Source organism: Anomaloglossus baeobatrachus, chromosome 6 (genome assembly GCF_048569485.1).
Source record: "Anomaloglossus baeobatrachus isolate aAnoBae1 chromosome 6, aAnoBae1.hap1, whole genome shotgun sequence".
In the NCBI taxonomy this organism is placed as follows: Eukaryota; Metazoa; Chordata; class Amphibia; order Anura; family Aromobatidae; genus Anomaloglossus; species Anomaloglossus baeobatrachus.
In genome coordinates, this window is record NC_134358.1 from 422835238 (window position 1) to 422859293 (window position 24056).

Here is a 24056-nt window from a genome sequence, read left to right on the forward strand (position 1 = left end):
TTGTGTGATCACCAGATTCCCTGCCTGGGCCTCCCAGAGCCGTGTTGTCTCTCCTCTCCAGCGTCAGAAGTGCTGACAGGAATGGCTGCCGGCGTTCTGTGGGGAGGAGGGGGCCGTGGGCGTGCCCTAGAAAGTGCGGGAATCTGATGCCCCACTGTGCTGAGTGAGGGGGGAGGAGGATACAAAGTATGCTCCAGCCCTCAGCGCTGACGTCCTGTGCAGCGTCCCGCCCTTCCCCTGACTGGCAGGCCTGGGGGCAGGAATATGCGATACTAGGCCGCAAAAGCCGGGGACTAAAGTTATAAGCGCGGCCGGCAAATAAGCGCGGTCGGCGCGGTAGTCCCCGGCGCACTAACACACCCAGCAGTGCTGCAGTGTGTATGGCACAAGCGCTCCATGCGCGGTCCCCCAAGGGGACACAGAGTACCTCACAGTAGCAGGGCCTTGTCCCTGACGATACCCGGCTCCTGTCCAGCAGATTCCCCAGGGGCTGCGGAGGGAGCACGGTCCCAGTGCCTGGAGACCGATTAGGATCCCACTTCACCCAGAGCCCTTAAGGGATGGGGAAGGAAAACAGCATGTGGCTCCTGCCTATGTACCCGCAATGGGTACCTCAACCTTAACAACACCGCCGACCAGAGTGGGGTGAGAAGGGAGCATGCTGGGGGCCCTGTTATGGGCCCTCTTTTCTTCCATCCGACATAGTCAGCAGCTGCTGCTGACTAAGATGTGGAGCTATGCGTGGATGTCAGCCTCCTTCGCACAAAGCATAAAAACTGAGGAGCCCGTGAGGCACGGGGGGTGTATAGGCAGAAGGGGAGGGGCTTTACACTTTTAAGTGTAATACTCTGTGTGGCCTCCGGAGGCAGAAGCTATACACCCAATTGTCTGGGTCTCCCAATGGAGCGACAAAGAAAAGTATATTTATGATGGCTGTAAGCAAGTGGTAAACAAGGGGTCTAAAGTTAATGAAGGAATGACTTTAGCAGGCTTACAGTTAGTGCAGCATTTTTAACTGGAGGTAATGACATATGTCCATAACCTATGAAGAGGTCATAGCCACAGTAGTCTACTTGCATTACCTGGTTAGTCAATTCTGTTATTATCTGCTCCTTTTTGAGCAGTTCTTCATTTTGGTCTTTAAGCAAAGCCTCCTGCTTGTTAAAGGCCTCGGTTAACTTGCCAAGCTGTTCAGTCGCATGAATCAATTCATCGCATACAAGCTCCCTCTGTTTAAAAGAAAGCCATGGATTTACCATTACACACTGTACTCTAATACACAGCTCCTCAGCTAAGTGCATGCAAAAAGCATCACAAGCAAAGGAAGATCTATAAAGACAGATGACTTGCCTCAATGTTCTCAGCAGACTTCTTCCTTTCCAAACTTTCCTTCAGCTCCTCTATATCTTTTTCCTGCTTCTCTAATACAGCTTTGCTTTCTTCTTTAGCAGATAATGCAGAACTGTATTTGCTCTAAACCACAAATGCCTCCATTATTTACACAGATCAATAAGAGTAAGGCAAAAAAGTCATTAAAAAAAGACAATCGTTTTTGTTGGACTGAATTTCCAAGTTTTACCAAAGAAAGAGGAAAAAGCTACAAAACATTACCAGGACATCTCTTACTAAACCCAACCCAAAACAGTGGTTGGAAAGAATAATGGCGCACATACATTTAGGTCTTCCAGCTCCTGTGTAAGAACGTCTATTGACTCCTGTTTATGCATGATTGTTGTTCTTAGTCCTTGAATTTGGTTCATAAGATCCGCCATTATTTCCTTGTAGCAAAATGGAGAAATATTTTAATTTGGGTGGGGTTACATACAAGACATCATATCACAGTGTATATAAAATAATGCAGTACATTACTGCCGTACAGAAGCCCTGCAAAGCTGACAATATTCACCCCCATGATACAAAGCCATCACTTACACATATGCAATGCCAGTGCATTTGGAGTAACGGATGCCTACATCAGAATTTTGTCTTAGCATGAGAGGCTTTTATACGTAAAAGGAATCTATCAGCAGGTTTTTGCTATGTAAGCTGAAGCCAGTGTAGCGCCCCATGGGGCAGGTGGTTAACCTACTTGTTGCCAGGCCGTTTCGAGTCGGGTCAGGCATTGTCGGGGTGGCCTTGCCCGGTTGCGTTGCCCCGAAGCGTATAGTAAATGGTGGGGGAAGCGGGGTATTGGGAAAGAAGGGAATTTTGTTACTTACCGTAAATTCCTTTTCTTCTAGCTCTTATTGGGAGACCCAGACGATTGGGGTATAGCTACTGCCCTCCGGAGGCCACACAAAGCACTACACTAAAAAGTGCAAGGCCCCTCCCCTTCTGGCTATACCCCCCCGTGGTATCACGGGTTCTCCAGTTTTAGTGCCAAAGCAAGAAGGAGGAAGCCAATAACTGGTTTAAACAAATTAACTCCGAATAACGTCGGAGAACTGAAAAACCGTTCAACATGAACAACATGTGTACCCGCAAACAACAAAAAAATCCCGAAGGACAACAGGGCGGGTGCTGGGTCTCCCAATAAGAGCTAGAAGAAAAGGAATTTACGGTAAGTAACAAAATTCCCTTCTTCTTCAGCGCTCTATTGGGAGACCCAGACGATTGGGACGTCCAAAAGCTGTCCCTGGGTGGGTAAAGAGATACCTCATGTTAGAGCTGCAAAACAGCCCTCCCCTACGGGGATGTCACTGCCGCCTGCAGGACTCTTCTACCTAAGCTGGCATCCGCCGAAGCATAGGTATGCACCTGATAATGTTTGGTGAAAGTGTGCAGACTCGACCAGGTAGCTGCCTGGCACACCTGTTGAGCCGAAGCCTGGTGTCGTAATGCCCAGGACGCACCCACGGCTCTGGTTGAGTGGGCTTTTAGCCCTGAAGGAACCGGAAGCCCCGCAGAACGGTAGGCCTCTAGAATTGGTTCTTTGATCCATCGAGCCAGGGTGGCTTTAGAAGCCTGCAACCCCTTGCGCGGACCAGCGACAAGGACAAAAAGTGCATCGGAACGGCGCATGGGCGCCGTGCGGGAAATGTAGATTCTGAGTGCTCTCACCAGATCCAGCAAACGTAATTCCTTTTCATACCGGTGAACCGGATGAGGACAAAAGGAAGGCAAGGATATATCCTGATTAAGATGAAACGAGGAGACGACCTTAGGGAGAAACTCCGGAATGGGGCGCAGCACTACCTTGTCCTGGTGGAACACCAGGAAGGGAGCCTTGGATGACAGAGCTGCCAGCTCCGACACTCGCCGAAGCGATGTGATCGCAACAAGAAACGCCACTTTCTGTGACAGGCGAGAAAAGGAAACTTCCTTCAGAGGCTCGAAAGGCGGCTTCTGGAGAGCAACTAGAACCCTGTTCAGATCCCATGGATCTAACGGCCGCTTGTACGGGGGCACAATATGACAGACCCCCTGCAGGAACGTGCGCACCTTAGGAAGACGTGCTAGACGCTTCTGAAAAAACACGGATAGTGCCGATACTTGCCCTTTAAGGGAGCTGAGCGACAAGCCCTTTTCTAACCCCGATTGCAGGAAAGAAAGAAAAGTGGGCAATGCAAATGGCCAGGGAGACACTCCCTGAGCGGAACACCAGGATAAGAAAATCTTCCACGTTCTGTGGTAGATCTTAGCAGAAGTCGACTTTCTAGCCTGTCTCATTGTGGCTACAACTCCTTGGGATAATCCTGCAGACGCTAGGATCCAGGACTCAATGGCCACACAGTCAGGTTCAGGGCCGCAGAATTCTGATGGAAAAACGGCCCTTGGGACAGTAAGTCTGGTCGGTCTGGCAGTGACCACGGTCGACCGACCGTGAGATGCCACAGATCCGGATACCACGATCTCCTCGGCCAGTCTGGGGCGACGAGTATGACGCGGCTGCAATCGGATCTGATCTTGCGTAACACTCTGGGCAAGAGTGCCAGAGGTGGGAAGACGTATGGGAGCCGGAACTGCGACCAATCTTGAACTAATGCGTCTGCCGCCAGAGCTCTTTGATCGCGCGACCTCGCCATGAATGCCGGGACCTTGTTGTTGTGCCGGGACGCCATTAGGTCGACGTCCGGCACTCCCCATCGGCGACAGATTTCCTGAAACACGTCCGGGCGAAGGGACCACTCCCCTGCGTCCATGCCCTGGCGACTGAGGAAGTCTGCTTCCCAATTTTCTACGCCTGGGATGTGAACCGCGGATATGGTGGATGCTGTGTCCTCCACCCACATTAGAATGCGCCGGACTTCTTGGAATGCTTGCCGACTGCGCGTCCCTCCTTGGTGGTTGATGTATGCCACCGCTGTGGAGTTGTCCGACTGGATTCGGATCTGCTTTCCTTCCAGCCACTGTTGGAAGGCCAGTAGGGCAAGATACACTGCCCTGATTTCCAGAACATTGATCTGAAGGGTGGACTCCTGCGGAGTCCACGTCCCCTGGGCCCTGTGGTGGAGAAACACTGCTCCCCACCCTGACAGACTCGCATCTGTCGTGACCACTGCCCAGGATGGGGGCAGGAAGGATCTTCCCTGAGACAATGAGGTGGGAAGGAGCCACCATTGTAGAGAGTCCTTGGCCGTCTGGGAAAGAGAGACTTTCCTGTCCAGGGACGTTGACTTCCCGTCCCACTGGCGGAGAATGTCCCATTGAAGTGGGCGCAGATGAAACTGCGCAAAGGGAACTGCTTCCATGGCTGCCACCATCTTCCCGAGGAAGTGCATGAGGCGCCGTAAGGGGTGCGACCGGCCTTGAAGGAGGGATTGCACCCCTGTCTGTAGGGACCGCTGCTTGTTCAGCGGAAGCTTCACTCTCGCTGCTCGAGTATGAAACTCCATGCCAAGATACGTTAGCGACTGTGACGGTGACAGATTCGACTTTGGAAAGTTGATGATCCATCCGAACGTCTGTAGAGTCTCCAGCGTAGCATGTAGACTGAGTTGGCATGCCTCTTGAGAGGGTGCCTTGACAAGTAGATCGTCTAGGTAAGGGATCACCGAGTGTCCCTGAGAGTGCAAGACTGCTACCACCGCCGCCATGACCTTGGTGAAGACCCGGGGGGCTGTCGCCAGACCGAATGGCAGAGCTACGAACTGAAGATGGTCGTTTCCTATCACAAAACGTAGAAAACGTTGATGTTCTGTAGCAATTGGCACGTGGAGATAAGCATCTTTGATGTCTATTGAGGCAAGGAAGTCTCCTTGAGACATTGAGGCAACGACAGAGCGGAGGGTTTCCATCCGGAACCGTCTGGCGTGCACATGTTTGTTGAGCAGCTTTAGATCCAGAACAGGACGGAACGAGCCGTCCTTTTTTGGAACCACAAAGAGATTGGAGTAAAACCCTCGCCCTTGTTCCTGAGGCGGTACAGGAACCACTACTCCTTCCGCTCTTAGGGAGTCCACCGCCTGCAGCAGGGCATCTGCTCGGTCTGGATGTGGGGAGGTTCTGAAGAACCGAGCTGGAGGACGAGAACTGAACTCGATTCTGTACCCGCGAGACAAAATGTTTGTCACCCACCGGTCTTTGACCTGTGACATCCAAATGTCGGAAAAGCGGGAGAGCCTGCCCCCGACCGGAGATGCGGAGGGGGGGGGCTGGAAGTCATGAGGTAGCCGCTTTGGAAGCGGTTCCTCCATTTGCTTTCTTGGGGCGTGCGTGAGCCCGCCAGGAATCTGAGACTCTTTGCGTCCTCTGAGTCCCTTTGGACGAGGAGAATTGTGTCTTGCCCGAACCTCGAAAGGACTGAAACCTCTGCTGCCATTTTTTCTGCTGAGGTTTGCTTGATCTGGGCTGGGGTAAGGAAGAGTCTTTACCCTTGGACTGTTTAATGATGTCAGCCAATGGCTCGCCAAACAGTCTATCTCTAGATAAAGGCAAGCTGGTTAAACATTTTTTGGAACCAGCATCTGCTTTCCAGTCCTTTAACCACAAGGCTCTGCGCAAAACTACCGAATTGGCGGACGCCATTGAGGTGCGGCTGGTAGATTCTAGGACCGCATTGATAGCGTAAGACGCAAACGCAGACATCTGCGAGGTAAGGGACGCCACTTGCGGCACCGCTGGATGTATGATAGCATCCACTTTTGCTAAACCAGCTGAAATAGCTTGGAGTGCCCATACGGCTGCGAATGCTGGAGCAAACGACGCGCCGATAGCTTCATAGACAGATTTTAACCAAAGGTCCATCTGTCTGTCATTGGCATCCTTAAGTGAAGCGCCATCCTCCACTGCAACTATGGATCTAGCTGCAAGTTTGGAAATCGGGGGGTCTACTTTTGGACACTGGGTCCAGCGCTTGACCACATCAGGGGGGAAAGGAAAACGTGTATCCTTAGAACGTTTAGAGAAACGCCTTTCTGGATGAGCGTCGTGTTTCTGGATTGACTCTCTGAAGTCAGAGTGATCCAAGAAAGCACTCAATTTACGCTTGGGATAGAGGAAACGAAACTTCTCCTGCTCTGCAGCTGCCTCCTCTGCAGAAGGAGCTGGGGGAGAAATATCCAACAGTCTATTGATGGCTGAGATAAGCTCGTTTACCATGGCGTCCCCATCCGGGCTATCCAGATTGAGAGGGGTTCCAGGATAAGACTCCTGATCACTCTCTTCAGACGCATCACAGGGCGACTGATTGCGCTGAGACCCTGAGCAGTGCGATGACGTTGAGGGTCTTTCCCAGCGAGCTCGCTTAGGGTGGCTGGGGCTATCATCTGAGTCATAATACTCAGCCTGGGAAGCCGGGGACCCCCTTGCAGTCTGGATTAATTCCAACTGAGGGGGATTAGAGGACAGAGACCTCGCCGTGTCCATAGACTGAGCCCCAGTCATGGATTGCAAAGTTTCAAGGATTTTTGCCATAGTCACAGACATTCCCTCAGCAAAAACTGCAAAGTCTGTCCCTGACACCGGGGCAGGACTTACAAGCGTCTCAGCCTGGGTCACTACCCCTCCGGACTCCGGCTGGCGAAGCAGCACCGGATCTGAGCATTGCACACAATGGGGGTCTTTGGAACCTGCTGGTAGAGCAGCCCCACATGCCGCACACGCAGTGTACACAGCCCTAGCCTTGGCAGCCTTGCGTTTTGTGGATGACATGTTGCTGCCTCCTCAGAGCGATCTGGGGTATCCAGCCAGGAAGCGACCTCACAGTGCAAGAAATAAATAAATATATATATCTGGTGACACAGTACACCAATGCACACTGAGGCACTAGAGGGGCCAGCTGAAATGCCGCTTACCGCCCGCTTAAGAGCGGGTGTGTGGTCGCCAAAAGCCCCCTAGTCCAGGTCTCCCAGAGCCTTGCGTCCTTCCTCCAGCCAGACTGCATGTAATGGCTGCCGGCGTCCCGGGAGAGGAGGGGGGGCGGGCCCTGGGCGTTCCTGGCTAAGAGCGGGAAGCCTGCTTCCCTCTGTGCCTAGTGAGAGGGCTGGAGCATGTAAATCAGGCTCCAGCCCTCGTCGCTGCTGCGAAACAGCGTCTCTCCCCTACCCTGATTGACAGGGTGGGGGCGGGAACGAAGCGGAGCTAGGCCGCAAAAGCCGGGGACTGGATTTATAAACGCCGCCGCCGTAAAAGCGCGGTCGGCGTGTCCCCGGCGCACTACAAGTCACAGCAGCGCCGCCGGTCCAGTGGGGGTCGGCGCTGCGTTCCCACAACACAAAAGTCCCCCAGTAAACTGCAGGAACACTAACTCCAACGTTACGGTCCCCGGCGCACTACAACACCCAGCCAGCCCGGAGTGTGCCTGTGCCTGCCGGGGACACAGAGTACCTGTATGATGCAGGGCCTTGTCCCTGATTGTACTCCTGCTCCATATCCATCAGGTGCTATGGGTCTGTGGATGGAGCCCGGCGTCAGAGCTTAGAGACCGGCAGGATCCCACTTCCACAGAGCCCTACAAGGGGATGTGGAAGGAAAACAGCATGTGGGGCTCCAGCCCCTGTACCAGCAATAGGTACCTCAACCTTACAACACCATCCACGGGTGAGAAGGGAGCATGCTGGGGGCCCTATATGGGCCCTCTTTTCTTCCATCCGAAATAGTCAGCAGCTACTGCTGACTAAAATCTGTGGAGCCATGCGTGGATGTCTGACCTCCTTCGCACAAAGCTTGAAAACTGGAGAACCCGTGATACCACGGGGGGGTATAGCCAGAAGGGGAGGGGCCTTGCACTTTTTAGTGTAGTGCTTTGTGTGGCCTCCGGAGGGCAGTAGCTATACCCCAATCGTCTGGGTCTCCCAATAGAGCGCTGAAGAAAGTTTGTCGTGACACCACCTGTGGTATGCAGCCAGGGAATAGCTGCCGCTGCTGGGTTCCTCACCGGTGCAGGTGTTATGGCAGCCGAGACGGTGTCGCTCCCCACAGGCGGAGCGGGGCCCAGGTGGATGATGAGGGTTATAATGGCTGTTGGCGCCTAAGCACTGGGCGGCGGCGCCGGTAAGGACGAGCCAGCACAGTCTCTGCGGGTTCAGGGTTCCAAATCAAAATACTTCGGCACTCATAAGAAAAAATGGACCTACAGTTTGTCCACAATTATGATTTTATTTATGCAGAAAAGTAAAGACAGCATCCAGACGTTTCCGCATTTTTTGCCTTTATCAAGGCACACTGTCAAAAGATTTCCAAGAAAAATCAGCTGATGTAATGGACGGTTTTTGGGAGAAGATCAAAGCCTAATGAAAATGCTGACTAAAAATATCAGAATTGATGACATCACAGGTCTAGGTATTCCATATCAAGAAAAACGAACCATTGCGTCCTCAGACACTCCTGATGAATGCTTAAGGGAATATACCACAGTAAGGCACATCGTTTCAGACAAGGACCATAATATATCTGGGAAAACCTGATGTATGTTCTGAAAATCAGTCTGGCACTATATAAAGGTTCTGGATCACAGGTAATCCTTATAATAATAATTCCTTATAATATAATCCTTATAATAATAATTCCTTATAATATAATCCTTATAATAATAATTCTATATATATATATATATATATATATATATATATATAATTACTATTATATATATATATATATATATATATATATATATATATATATATATATATATATATATATATATACACATACATACATATATACACATACACATGTATATACACATATATACACATACACATATACATATATATATACATATACATATATATATATATATACACATATACATACACATACATATACATATACATATACATTATATATATACACATACACATACACATACACACACACACACACACACACACACACACTAGAGTCCAGGGGAGGTGGAGCGCTGCTGGGGGCTGGTGAAAGCTGCAGGAAGGCAGCGTTAGATCTCCTGCTCCCGCTCATATAATATGCACTGCCGCTGTCCATCAATGTGGTGCTGAAACCACACCGTGGTGATGGAATGGGGCAGCGACGCATATTATATATCTGCCTGCGCCCCCTTTGATGGCACATGCCCACCCTGTGTTAGATATGGCCCTCATGCTGCTGCCTATAGTAAAATAAAAAACTCTTTATTTACCTCCTCCAGCGCTGATCTCCCGGTCTCCTGCTGCCGCTGTGATCAGGCACGCAAAGATGATATCACTCCTCTGTGCCGATCACATGACCGGCACCGAGAACTAGGAAGTGCAGGAGATCAGCAGCACAGAGGGATACACGAGGGAGGATAGCACTGGAGAAGGTAAAGTAAAGTGTTATTTTACTATGGGCAGCAGCATGGGGGCGATATCTAACACAGGGGGCCGTGTGCCATCCATAGAGGGCCATGGGCAGCACAGGGGGCCGTGTGCCATCCATAGAGGGCCATGGGCAGCACAGGGGGCCGTGTGCCAGCTGTAGGTTGCCGTGTGCCAGCAATAGGGGGACGTGTGCCAGCAATAGGGGGACGTGTGCCAGCAATAGGGGGACGTGTGCCAGCAATAGGGGGGACGTGTGCCAGCAATAGGGGGGACGTGTGCCAGCAATAGGGGGGACGTGTGCCAGCAATAGGGGGGACGTGTGCCAGCAATAGGGGGGACGTGTGCCAGCAATAGGGGGGACGTGTGCCAGCAATAGGGGGGACGTGTGCCAGCAATAGGGGGGACGTGTGCCAGCAATAGGGGGGACATGTGCCAGCAATAGGGGGGACGTGTGCCAGCAATAGGGGGGACGTGTGCCAGCAATAGGGGGGACGTGTGCCAGCAATAGGGGGGACGTGTGCCAGCAATAGGGGGGACGTGTGCCAGCAATAGGGGGGACGTGTGCCAGCAATAGGGGGGACGTGTGCCAGCAATAGGGGGGACGTGTGCCAGCAATAGGGGGGACGTGTGCCAGCAATAGGGGGACGTGTGCCAGCAATAGGGGGACGTGTGCCAGCAATAGGGGGACGTGTGCCAGCAATAGGGGGACGTGTGCCAGCAATAGGGGGACGTGTGCCAGCATAAGGGGGCTATAATCAATATAAGGGGGCCATATCCAGATTAAGGGGGCTAATTTTAGGATGGGAGTGCTATGAGGGACATATACCCTTTATGATTTGTTAGATATGGCCCTCATGCTGCTGCCTATAGTAAAATAAAAAACTCTTTATTTACCTCCTCCAGCGCTGATCTCCCGGTCTCCTGCTGCCGCTGTGATCAGGCACGCAAAGATGATATCACTCCTCTGTGCCAGCATAAGAGGGCTATAATCAATATAAGGGGGCCATATCCAGATTAAGGGGGCTAATTTTAGGATGGGAGTGCTATGAGGGACATATACCCTTTATGATTTGTTAGATGGATACTGGCATTATAATACGGACCCCATATAACATTAAAAAAAAATGCTCTTTTCCTTCACCAAATTTGGGGGTGCGTCTTATAATCAGGTGCGTCTTATAAAGCGAAAAATATGGTAATTACAAATCGGGTGTGTCTGGGGGTTGGTGGGAGTAGTAATTTCATTGCCTTGAAATTTAAATGTCCAATTACATTTTTTGATTAATATATCATTATTTTCATTAAAACATTTACGATGTCTATATCATTGCCATATTATGATACCTTTTGATGTTGTATGTTTTTCTATGGGTGAATTTTGGCAAAAATTAATAAAAGTTATTTTAATAATTGGGGTATATTTGATTAAGAAAACTAAGGGGTTAAAAGTCATCAACCACTTAAAACTGTCAAATGTTAATATTTTTCATACTAAAAATATATTTTTGCTGCAGTTCGGCATAATATACCTTATCTGAAGAACCTTTCTTCTCCAGTTCCTGGATGGTTTCCCTGGAAGAGGTTAAACCAAGTTCTAATGTCTGGAGATCGAGAACCTGAAATGAGTAATGTATTGTATTTGAACAGTTCACAACACAGATTTTTCCTAAAGAAATGTATTAAATGTTCAGCGTTGTCCGATTCATACATTACCTGCAGTTCACACTTTGTCAGAAGCTCAGAGTACTGTTTCTTCAGGTACACATTCTCCTCCAAAACCTTCACCAGCTCCCTACAAAGTTACCTAGTTATATGTCTGCAGATCTAGATACATCACTTTTTACTATATTTTTTCTACCCTGTCACTTACCTTGACTTGTTCTCCTTATCCTCCTCCAGCTGACATTTTAGGGTTTGTCTGTGCTCCTTTTCCATTTCTAAAAGATCCAGAAGATTCTGATGAATAAAAAAAATGGTGTTTTTGTATGAGGAGTTTCATGCTTTGTTAAAGAACCTACAATAAACCAGATTCCAGTCTATAGTATAGGACAGAGCACTTTATTTTTATAGGTCAGCAGGGTTTTGTCTCCGATACCCGACCCCAAATTCTGTCAATGTTAAAATAGTGTCAAAATTATAACAGCCACCAGTAGGAGGAGAATATTGTTAAAGCATTACTTAGTTTGTTAGAAAAAATATGATCTGGCTGAAAAATCCAAGGAAAAAAACAACAAAAATAAGAAAAAAAAATAAATAAATAGCCAAATATCTTTAAAAATTATTTGTGTGTTTTTCAAGACAGTTGTGTATGGGGCAATTTTTACCTTTTTTTCCCCTATTAAAAACTCTACAGCACAATAAGACCCGATTAGGCTGATGTATATTACTTTGAAATGGTAGAGAATGGCTGTACAATTCAGATATTAAAAAAGAGAATTTTGTTACTTACCGTAAATTCTTTTTCTTATAGTTCCGTATTGGGAGACCCAGACCATGGGTGTTTAGCTTTTGCCTCCGGAAGACACACAAAGTACTACACTTAAAAGTGTAGCTCCTCCCTCTGAGCTTATACACCCCCTGGTAGCCAGTCCTAGCCAGTTTAGTGCAAAAGCTGAAGGAGAATAGCCACCCACAAGTAGAACAGAGTAAGAACTGGAACAACCGGAGGCTCTGTCCACGACAACAGCCGGTGATAATACACGGAACAAGAAAATTGCCAACAGGCAACAGGGAGGGAGCTGGGTCTCCCAATACGGAACTATAAGAAAAAGAATTTACGGTAAGTAACAAAATTCTCTTTCTTTATCGTTCCTTTGGGAGACCCAGACCATGGGACGTTCCAAAGCTGTCCCTGGGTGGGAATAAACAGAAAAAACTAAGAAGTAGGCAGAACCTAATTTCACAAATGGGCGACAGCCGCCTGAAGGATGCGTCTGCCCAAGCTCGCATCTGCCGAAGCATGAGCATGCACTTGGTAGTGCTTCGAAAAGGTATGCAGGCTAGTCCAAGTGGCAGCCTGACAGACTTGTTGAGCCGTAGCCTGGTGCCTAAAAGCCCAAGAGGCACCGACAGCTCTGGTCGAGTGTGCTTTGATCGCTGGCGGGGGAGGCACCTGAGTACTCTGGTAGGCGTCCGAAATGGTCGATCTAATCAAACGGGCCAAGGTCGGCTTAGAAGCAGAGAGACCCTTGCGCCGCCCTGTGGTTAGCACAAAAAGAGGTGCACCGCCTAAGCGCAGCGGTGCGAAACACATAGATCCGGAGAGCACGCACCAGATCTAGAGTATGCAGCGCTTTCTCAAAGTGATGAACAGGGGCCGGACAGAAGGAAGGCAAGGAAATGTCCTGGTTAAGGTGGAAGGGAGAGACCACCTTAGGAAGAAAGTCCGGGGTCGGACGGAGAACTACCTTGTCTTGGTGAAAAACCAAAAAAGGTGACTCCGAGGAGAGCGCAGCCAAATCAGAGACTCTCCTGAGAGAAGTTATGGCAACTAGGAAGGCCACCTTTTGAGAAAGACGATACAAAGAAACCTCCCTAAGAGGCTCGAAAGGGGGTTTCTGCAATACTGTGAGGACCAAGTTAAGGTCCCAGGGATCCAAGGGCCGCCGATAAGGCGGAATGATGTGAGACACACCTTGCATGAAGGTGCGGACCTGAGCCAGCCGGGTGAGACGCCGCTGGAACAGCACTGATAGAGCTGAGACTTGTCCCTTGAGAGAGTTGAGTGACAGTCCTAGCTGCAGACCGGACTGTAAAAAAGACAGAAGGGTCGGCAACGAGAATGGCCAAGGAGAATGGCCAGAGGAGCGACATCAGGACAGGAAAATTTTCCAAGTCCTGTGATAGATTTTGACGGAGGAAGACTTACGGGCCCGAGTCATAGTGGAGATGACTTCAGGAGGAATACCAGAAGCCATCAAAATCCAGGACTCAAAAGCCACGCCGTCAATTTGAGTGCCGCAGAATTCGGGCGGAAAAACGGACCTTGCGAGAGCAGGTCTGGACGGTCCGGAAGATGCCACGGCATCTCCACGGACAGTTGAAGCAGGTCCGGATACCAAGCTCGCCTGGGCCAGTCCGATGCAATGAGGATGACTCAACGGCCGTCCATTCTGATCTTGCGCAGGACTCTGAGCAAGACAGCTAGAGGGGGAAACACGTAGGACAGACGAAACTGGGAACAGTCTTGAACCAGAGCGTCCGCGGCGAAGGCCTGAGGATCGTGGGAGCGAGCCACTTAAACCGGAATCTTGTTGTTGTGACGGGATGCCATTAGGTCCACGTCCGGAGTGCCCCACTTGCGGCAGATTGATTGAAACACTGCCGGGTGCAGGGACCACTCGCCACCGTCCACGGATTGACGGCTGAGATAATCTGCCTCCCAGTTTTCTACGCCAGGGATGTGGACTGCGGATATGGTGGACTTGGAGTCCTCCGCCCATTTAAGAATGCGTTGGACCTCCAACATTGCCAGGCGGCTGCGTGTCCCGCCTTGGTGATTGATGTAGGCAACCGCTGTAGTGTTGTCTGACTGGACTCGAATGTGCCTGCCCGCCAACAGGTGGTGAAAGGCTAGGAGAGCTAGAAGCACAGCTCTGGTTTCCAGCACATTGATTGAAAGGGCTGACTCGGACGGAGTCCAAGTGCCCTGCGCTCTGTGGTGGAGATGTACCGCTCCCCAGCCGGATAGGCTGGCATCCGTGGTGAGAATCACCCAGGATGGAGTCCCACTGAAGAGAGCTCCTGGTCCATGGCGACAGAGCCACTAACCTCTGTAAGGACGAAGGCCGCTTGTCCCAACAGCGGAGAATGTCCAGCTGTAGAGGACGCAGATGGAACTGGGCAAAGGGAACCGCCTCCATGGAGGCCACCATTTGACCCAGCACCTGCATCAGGCGCCTGAGGGAATAACGGCGGGGCCTCAGGAGAGAGCGCACCGCTAGCCGGAGAGACTGCTGTTTGATTAAGGGCAACTTCACAAGTGCCGGCAAAGTCTCGAACTGCATCCCTAGGTACGTGAGACTCTGGGTCGGAGTCAGAGTGGATTTGGGAAGATTGACAATCCACCCGAATTGGGCTAGGGTGGCGAGAGTGAGCGAAACACTCCGCTGACAGTCTGCGCTGGATGTACCCTTGACCAGAAGGTCGTCCAGATAAGGAAGCACTGCTAACCCCTGGAGGTGCAGGACCACAATCACTGCCGCCATGACCTTGGTGAATACCCAAGGGGCCGTGGCTAACCCGAAGGGGAGAGCCACGAATTGGAAATGATCCTCTCCTATCGCAAAACGTAACCAACGCTGATGTGACACTGCGATTGGCACATGTAGATAGGCATCTCTGATGTCGATTGACGCCAGGAACTCCCCTTGGGTCATAGAGACAATGACTGATCGCAGAGACTCCATGCGAAAATGCCGCACCCGGACATGCTTGTTCAGAAGCTTGAGATCCAGGATGGGCCGGAAGGTACCGTCCTTTTTTGGAACTAGGAAGAGATTTGAGTAAAAACCTCTGAACCGTTCCTGAGCGGGAACTGGGACAATCACTCCGTTTGCCTGCAAGGACGCCACGGCCTGCGAGAAGGCGGAGGCCTTGGAGCAGAGGGGAGTTGAGAGAAAAAAATCTGTTTGGAGGGCTGGAAGAGAATTCTATCCTGTAGCCGTGAGATATGATGTCTCTCACCCACTGATCGGAGACTTGCTTTAACCAAGCGTCGCCAAAGTGGGAGAGCCTGCCACCGACTAAGGACGTGGCTGGAGCGGGCCGAGAGTCATGAGGAAGCTGCCTTAGTGGCAGAACCTCCTGCGGTCTTCTGCGGACGCGCTTTTGGGCGCCAGTTGGATTTCTGATCCTTGGCTGAGTTAGCGGACGAGGCGGAAGGCTTAGAGGATGACCAGTTGGAGGAACGAAAGGAACGAAACCTCGATTGATTCCTACCCTGGGCGGGTTTCCTGGTCTTGGTTTGTGGCATGGAAGTACTCTTCCCGCCAGTAGCTTCTTTAATGATTTCATCCAGCTGTTCACCAAACAGCCGTGAACCAGCAAAAGGGAGCCCAGCAAGAAACTTCTTGGAAGAAGCATCTGCCTTCCACTCTCGAAGCCACAAAATCCTGCGGATAACAAGAGAATTGGCTGAAGCCACCGCAGTGCGGTGAGCAGCCTCTAGCATAGCAGACATGGCATAAGATGAAAAAGCTCAAGCCTGAGCAGTTAAGGTAACCATCTCAGGCATAGATTCCTTGGTGAGGGAATGCATCTCCTCTAGAGAAGCAGAGATGGCTTTGAGAGCCCACACTGCTGCAAAAGTCGGGGAAAACGTGGCCCCCGCAGCTTCATACACAGATTTGGCCAGAAGGTCAATCTGACGGTCAGTGGAATCCTTAAGTGAGGTGCAGTCAGCCACCGACACAACGGTCCGGGCTGATAGCCTAGACAGCGGAGGGTCTACCTTTGGGGAGTGAGACCACTCCTTGACCACCTCAGGTGGAAATGGAAACCGGTCATCAGAACCACGCTTTGGAAAGCATTTGTCAGGGCAGGCCCTGTGCTTGGTCACAGCGGTCTGAAAACTGGAGTGGTTAAAGAACACACTCTTCACTCTCTTAGGCGAGGTAAACTGATGTTTTTCTGCCAAAGAGAGTTGCTCCTCTGACACTGGCGGATTGAGATCCAGCACAGAATTAATAGAAGCAATCAAATCACTAAGATCTGAGTCACCCTCAGAGAAATCGATGGGATACATAGCCTCCGAGCCCCCAGTGAGGGCATCCTCCTCATCTTGAGAGTCAGCTCTTGAGACAGAGCCGTGGGATGGGGAGGGGGAGGAAACCCTGCGCCTTCTCTTAGAAGGACGGGGTCTGGGATCAGATGATGAATCCTCCGTGAGCTCCGATGGACGGAGGTCAGAGGATAGGAGTCCTCTGTCAAGAGTATTAGAGGCACCCTGTGAGGGAGGCTGATGCATATTCATCAAAGTCCTGGACAAAAGTCCCATGGACTCAGCAAATGACTGGGATATGGACCTAGAAAAGGACTCTACCCAGGCCGGGGGTTCAGTCACAGGTGCAGCAGCAGCCTGAGAGACCACTGGGGGTGAGACTCCAGGCTGTGGCACCGCCAAGTTAGAGCAACCATCACAGTGTGGATAAATGCTCGGCTCAGGCAGCAGGAGCTTACATGCAGTGCATGCAGAATAAAGCTTTGGAGCCTTGCTCCTTGTGTGAGACATGCTGCTGGAGTGGGGGCTTTGCAGAGAATGAACCCCAGGGAGAATATACAGAGGTCCACAACCGGAGACCGGCTGTGGCTTACCAGACCGCTGAGCGCGGTGTTGTGTACCCTCCAGATCCCGAAGCCCGGTCCCCCAGTGCGCAGCACCTCAGCAGAGATGCAGAATGCAGGATGTCCCAGAGCAGAGTGAACTCTGCCTGAGAAACTAGGGGGCGTTCCTATAAAAGAGCGGGAACTGGAGGGCTAGAGAGTTAAAACAATCACATACAGCATACTCTCCCCTTACAATAAATAACCGGGACCCCCAACATAAACGTCTCAGGTACTTAGCTGCTGAGACGCAGGGCCATGTCCCTGGGGATGAGTGCTCTGGTCCAGCAGAATCCTCAAGGGGCTGTGGATGGAGACCGGACTCCTGCCAGGCATGGAGACCGTGCTGGCTCCCACTTCAAGCCAGAGCCCAGAAGGGATGGTGAAGGATCGCGGCATGTAAGGCTGCAGCCTTGTAAATCAACCTTAACAACACCGCCGACATAGTGGGGTGAGAAGGGACATGCGGGGAGTCCAGACATGGACCCGCTTTTCTTCAAACTCTTTCCAAAAGTCAAACAAATCAGATGAGAATGCATGTGTGGATGTATGCCTCCTGACACAAAGCAATAAACTGGCTAGGACTGGCTCACCAGGGGGTGTATAAGCTCAGAGGGAGGAGCTACACTTTTAGTGTAGTACTTTGTGTGTCCTCCGGAGGCAGAAGCTAAACACCCATGGTCTGGGTCTCCCAAAGGAACGATAAAGAAAGGAACATTTTCTGAAAACAGAGCTGTAAAGACTATCAGAAAGGATTATGTAGCAATTCTGGAGTGAATTTTCAAAGTACATATGCTAGACTCATCAGACGCAAAAGATCTATTTAAAGGGGCTGTCCAGATTGAATGGCAAAGTCTGCAGTCACTATGTGCCTGCAGATTCCAGAATCATCACAGTGTGTGCATCGCATGAGCCAGTCACCAGCAAATCTTTGTGATGCTTTTGGGTGCAGTGGAGTCTTTGAATATACGTGGTCACGTGCAGTGTAGACAGACTCCGCTTCTTACAATCCACTGCCATTCGGTGAAGTTCAATGAGACTAGTTAGTATGTCACAGCATTTATGCAAAACTAATGTGGCCGCTCACTAGTAATCCTGGACCAACCCTTTAATTAACGTAGTTTTTATTGTGAAATCTTGCGACAAATCAGCTTTAGGCCTGTTTCATAGGTAAGGATGGTTGACCTTAGGGAGATCAACATCCAGCACCGCGGAGCACCATCACGTGTTTTCTCAACGCAGTGATTCTAGAGCAATGCCCCCTAGGAAATATGCAAAACAAGGAAGCCGTGGAGACAACATCACATGTTTCTCAACGCTGGCAGGTAACTAGCCAGGTCTTTCACCGGGAAGGAAAAACAGGGTATGAGGGGCAAATACCCCGAAACAGCTGTCTGTGGAGGGATACCATGTTTTGGCATAGGTGGTTTCCTTGACTGGAGACTGCCCTTCCCGTGGTTTTTCCTTCCCGGTGAAAAACCTGGCTAGTTACCTGCCAGCGTTGAGAAACATGTGATGGTGTCTCCGCGGCTTCCTTGTTTAGGCCGGTTTCACACATCAATGATTCTGGTACGTATATGACAGTTTTTATACGTACCAGAATTACGGACATACGCAGACCCATTAAAATCAAAGAGTCTGCGCATACATCAGTGATTTTTCACTGACCGTGTCTCTGTGAGGCATACATGCGTGTCCGTGTGCTCCGCACGGAGACATGTCCTTGTTTTGCTGGCATCACTGATGTCCCACGGACCACACTATGGTGTGATCCATGAAACACATACCAGAAAAACACGGACATTGAAATAAAAAGCATTTTATGATCACCTTCCCTACGAAGCAGTCTCCAGCCTCAGCTGGCTGCTGCTTCCGAGCTGGCTCGTTATGGTCATGCATTTGCATTTATGCACGACACCGCGACCCAGAAGCAGCTGCAGCAGAGCCGAAGAGTTCAGCACCACGGATAGTAAAAGTGGGGACAGGTGAGTTTATCGCAGTGTGCAATCACGGATCACAGATTGCACATGGACAACACACATGCGCCGTTAATCATGCCACACGGAGAGACATATGCGTTTTTAACACATCAGTGAAAAACGTCTGTTTTTCACTGACGTGTGAAACAGGCCTTAAACACAGAAAACATGGGAACATATATGGAAGGCGTTTTCTTGACTATAGACAAATTTCGGCAGCCATTCTATGACTTACTGCAGATTATCAAATCACGTAGAAACTGACTGCAAGTACGTGATTCGCTTAGTTTCAGTTATATCCTGACTACATTCGCCTACACTTATCATAATATTGCTACTGAGAGAAGAGTACAAGAATCTAGTCAACATTTGACAACTATGCAAATAGCATACTAATATTCACACTACTCACGCAGAGATTATACGAGAATCATGACCGTGTATTCATTGCTCACTAACATGATTTGGTAATCTGCAGTCACAAGGTGACAGCAGAAATGTGACTAAAGTCTAGAAAACCCCTTTAAAGAGCCAACGTAAAACCTAAGCTTTCTGCTCTTCAAACAAATCCAGAATAATATAGTCAGGATACTTTGTAAGTTTGCCTGGGAACCAAAGAAGATGATGTGGGCATTATTTAAAGGGGCAGGATCTTTGGTTTGTTTGGTCTTCATGGCAGACAGGTTAGTTGAGTAAAGGCTCACTCCCACTTGTATATAAATACACAGAGGGCAATGTGATTAAAAAAAAAAATAAAATAAAAAAAAATAAAAAGGAATGCACTAATGTGATTCAGTGAGACAGTATTCTGTAGCACAGTACACAGTAAATGGTCCTGTAAATGACTGTAAAGTAATCCCTGATGAGAAAATACCCACATTGTATACAGATGGCACACGGATGTCATATGGATGCTAGGCGATAAAAATATTGCACACTCGCATGAAAAAGAGAATTTTGTTTACTTACCGTAAATTCTTGTTCTTATAGTTCCAACATGGGAGACCCAGACCATGGGTGTATAGCTTCTGCCTCCGGAGGACACACAAAGTACTACACTAAAAGTGTAGCTCCTCCCTCCGAGCATATACACCCCCTGGATGACAAATCTAGCCAGTTTAGTGCAAAAGCTGAAGGAGGACATCCACCCACAAGTAGAGATAGGGTAAAAACCGGAATAACCGGTACCTCTGTCTACAACAACAGCCGGTGAAAACACACGGAACAAGAACTGCCAACAGGCAACAGGGAGGGTGCTGGGTCTCCCATGTCGGAACTATAAGAAAAAGAATTTACGGTAAGTAAACAAAATTCTCTTTTTCTTTATCGTTCCTTATGGGAGACCCAGACCATGGGACGTTTCAAAGCAGTCCATGGGTGGGAAACAAACAGAAACTGAGAAGTAGGCAAAACCTAACTTCACAAATGGGCGACAGCCGCCTGAAGGATGCGTCTGCCCAAGCTCGCATCTGCCGAAGCATGAGCATGCACTTGGTAGTGCTTTGAAAAGGTGTGCAGACTAAACCAAGTGGCAGCCTGACAGACCTGCTGAGCCGTAGCCTGGTGCCTGAAAGCCCAAGAGGCACCGACAGCTCTGGTCGAGTGCGCCTTAATCCCCGGCGGGGGAGGCACCTGAGAACATTGGTAGGCATCGGATATGGCCGACCTAATCCAACGAGCCAAAGTCGGTTTAGAAGCCGAGAGACCCTTGCGCTGACCTGTGGTTAGCACAAAAAGAGGTGCACCGCCTGAGAGCGGCGGTGCGTGACACATAGATCCGGAGCGCCCGCACCAGATCTAAAGTATGCAACGCTTTCTCAAAGCGATGCACAGGGGCCGGACAAAGGGAAGGCAATGAAATGTCCTGGTTAAGGTGGAAAGGGGAAACCACCTTAGGGAGAAAGTCCGGAGTCGGACGGAGAACCACCTTGTCCTGGTGAAAAACCAAAAAAGGTGACTCCGAAGAGAGCGCAGCCAAATCAGAGACTCTCCCGAGAGAAGTTATGGCCACCAGAAAAACCACTTTCTGTGAAAGTCGAAACAAAGAAACCTCCCTAAGCGGCTCAAAGGGGGGTTTCTGTAAGGCCGTGAGGACCAGATTAAGGTCCCAGGGATGCAAAGGCCGCCGGTAAGGAGGAATGATGTGAGATGCGCCCTGCATGAAGGTGCGCACCTGGGCCAGTCGGGCGATACGCCGCTGGAACAACACTGACAGAGCCGAGACCTGTCCCTTGAGGGAATTGAGGGATAGTCCTAGCTGTAGACCGGACTGTAGAAAGGACAGGATGGTCGGCAAAGAAAACGGCCAAGGAGCATGGCCGGAAGAGCGACACCAGGACAGGAAAATTCTCCAAGTCCTGTGGTAAATCCTGGCCGAGGAAGACTTCCGAGCCTGAGTCATAGTGGAGATGACCTCGGAAGGAATGCCTGAAGTCGTCAAGATCCAGGACTCAAGAGCCACGCCGTCAACTTGAGAGCCGCAGAATTCTGGCGGAAAAACGGACCTTGAGAGAGAGAAGGTCTGGGCGGTCCGGGAGATGCCACGGCACCTCTACGGACAGACGGAGCAGGTCTGGGTACCAAGCTCGCCTGGGCCAGTCTGGAGCAATGATTACGACCCGACGGCCCTCAATTCTGATCTTGCGCAGGACTCTGGGCAAGAGAGCTAGAGGGGGAAACACGTAGGCCAGACGGAACTGGGACCAATCCTGAACCAGCGCGTCCGCTGCCAAGGCCTGAGGATCGTGGGAGCGAGCCACGTAAACTGGGACCTTGTAGTTGTGCCGGGAGGCCATTAGGTCCACTTCCGGAGTGCCCCACTTGCGGCAGATTGACTGAAACACTGCCGGATGCAGGGCCCAATCGCCGCTGTCCACGGTTTGACGGCTGAGATAATCTGCCTCCCAGTTTTCTACACCTGGGATGTGGACTGCGGATATGGTGGACTTGGAGTCCTCCGTCCACTGAAGGATACGTTGAACTTCCAACATTGCTAGGCGGCTGCGAGTCCCGCTCTGGTGATTGATGTAGGCAACTGCTGTCGCGTTGTCCGACTGGACTCGAATGTGCTTGCCCGCCAACAGGTGGTGAAAGGCTACGAGAGCTAGGAGCACAGCTCTGATTTCCAGCACATTGATCGAGAGGGCTGATTCGGACGGAGTCCAAGTGCCCTGTGCTCGGTGGTGGAGAAATACTGCTCCCCAGCCGGAGAGACTGGCATCCGTGGTGAGGATCACCCAGGACGGGGTCAGGAAGGAGCGTCCCTGAGACAGAGAGAGGGGCCGAAGCCACCACTGAAGAGAGCTCCTGGTCTGTGGCGACAGAGCCACTAGCCTGTGCAAGGAAGAGGTCCGCTTGTCCCAAAAGCGGAGAATGTCCAACTGCAGAGGACGCAGATGGAACTGGGCAAAGGGAACCGCTTCCATTGACGCAACCATCTGTCCCAGCACCTGCATGAGGTGCCTGATGGAATGACAGCGGGGCCTCAACAGAGAGCGCACCGCCAGATGGAGGGACTGCTGTTTGACTAAGGGCAGCTTCACAAGTGCCGGCAGAGTCTCGAATTGCATCCCTAGGTACGTAAGTCTCTGGGTCGGGGTCAGAGTGGACTTGGGCAGATTGACAAGCCACCCGAATTGAATAAGCGTGGCGAGAGTGAGCGAGACACTCCGCTGACAATCTGCACTGGATGAAGCCTTGACTAGAAGGTAGTCCAGGTAAGGAATCACTGCCAACCCCTGGAGGTGCAGAACCGCAACCACTGCTGCCATGACCTTGGTGAATACACGAGGGGCCGTGGCTAACCCGAAGGGGAGAGCCACGAATTGGAAATGTTCCTCTCCGATTGCGAAACGTAGCCAACGCTGGTGTGAAACCGCAATTGGTACATGCAGATAGGCATCCCTGATGTCGATGGATGCTAGAAAATCTCCTTGGGTCATTGAGGCAATGACCGATCGCAGAGATTCCATGCGAAAGTGCCGCACCTGAACATGCTTGTTGAGAAGCTTGAGGTCCAGGATGGGCCGGAAGGAACAGTCCTTCTTGGGGACTAGGAAGAGGTTTGAGTAAAAACCTCTGAACCGTTCCCGGGCGGGAACCGGTACAATTACTCCGTTGGCCTGCAAGGATGCCACGGCCTGAGAGAAGGCGGTGGCTTTGGAGCAGGGGGGAGTTGACAGAAAAAATCTGTTTGGCGGACTGGAAGAAAATTCTATCCTGTAGCCGTGGGAGATGATATCTCTCACCCACTGATCGGAGACGTGTTGAAACCACAAGTCGCCAAAGTGGGAGAGCCTGCCACCGACCAAGGACGTTGCTGGCGCAGCCAGATAGTCAAGAGGAGGCTGCCTTAGTGGCAGCGGCTCCTCCGTTTTTCTGAGGACGCGGCTTCGTGCGCCAGCTGGGTTTTCGATCCTTGGCCGAGTTAGTGGACGAGGCTGAGGGCTTAGAGGATGACCAGTTAGAGGAACGAAAGGAACGAAACCTCGACTGGTTTCTGCCCTGGACAGATTTCCTGGCTTTAGTTTGTGGCAAGGAAGTACTCTTCCCGCCAGTAGCTTCCTTAATAATTTCATCCAGTTGTTCACCGAACAGCCGGGACCCAGCAAAGGGGAGTCCAGCAAGGTACTTCTTGGAAGAAGCGTCTGCTTTGCACTCTCGAAGCCACAAGATGCTGCGGATCGCGAGGGAATTAGCGGAAGCCACCGCCGTGCGGTGAGAAGCCTCTAGAATGGCAGACATGGCATAGGATGAAAAAGCCGAAGCCTGGGAAGTTAAGGCAACCATTTCGGGCATAGAGTCCCTGGCGAGGGAATGTATCTCCGCCAGAGAAGCAGAGACTGCCTTAAGAGCCCACACTGCTGCAAAAGACGGGGAGAACGAGGCTCCTGCCGCCTCATATACAGATTTGGCCAGAAGGTCAACCTGGCGGTCAGTGGGATTCCTAAGTGAGGTGCCATCGGCCACAGATACAACTGTCCGGGCTGAGATTCTAGACACCGGAGGATCTACCTTTGGTGAATGAGACCACTCCTTGACCACCTCTGGTGGAAAG

The 24056-nt window shown here is 50.7% G+C and overlaps 1 protein-coding gene across 1 annotated transcript in view; it reads right to left on the reverse strand.

The window, feature by feature from the left end:
• The window catches only part of KIF15 (kinesin family member 15), a 263264-nt gene that overhangs the window by 49291 nt on the left and 189917 nt on the right, over positions 1-24056 (reverse strand). The window contains exons 22-27 of the mRNA XM_075315169.1: positions 11569-11654; positions 11412-11490; positions 11228-11314; positions 1674-1778; positions 1351-1473; positions 1083-1229 (exon numbers count right to left, since the gene is read on the reverse strand). Coding sequence (XP_075171284.1) covers positions 1083-1229; positions 1351-1473; positions 1674-1778; positions 11228-11314; positions 11412-11490; positions 11569-11654 — 627 coding nt within the window. The remainder of the gene's footprint in view (positions 1-1082; positions 1230-1350; positions 1474-1673; positions 1779-11227; positions 11315-11411; positions 11491-11568; positions 11655-24056) is intronic.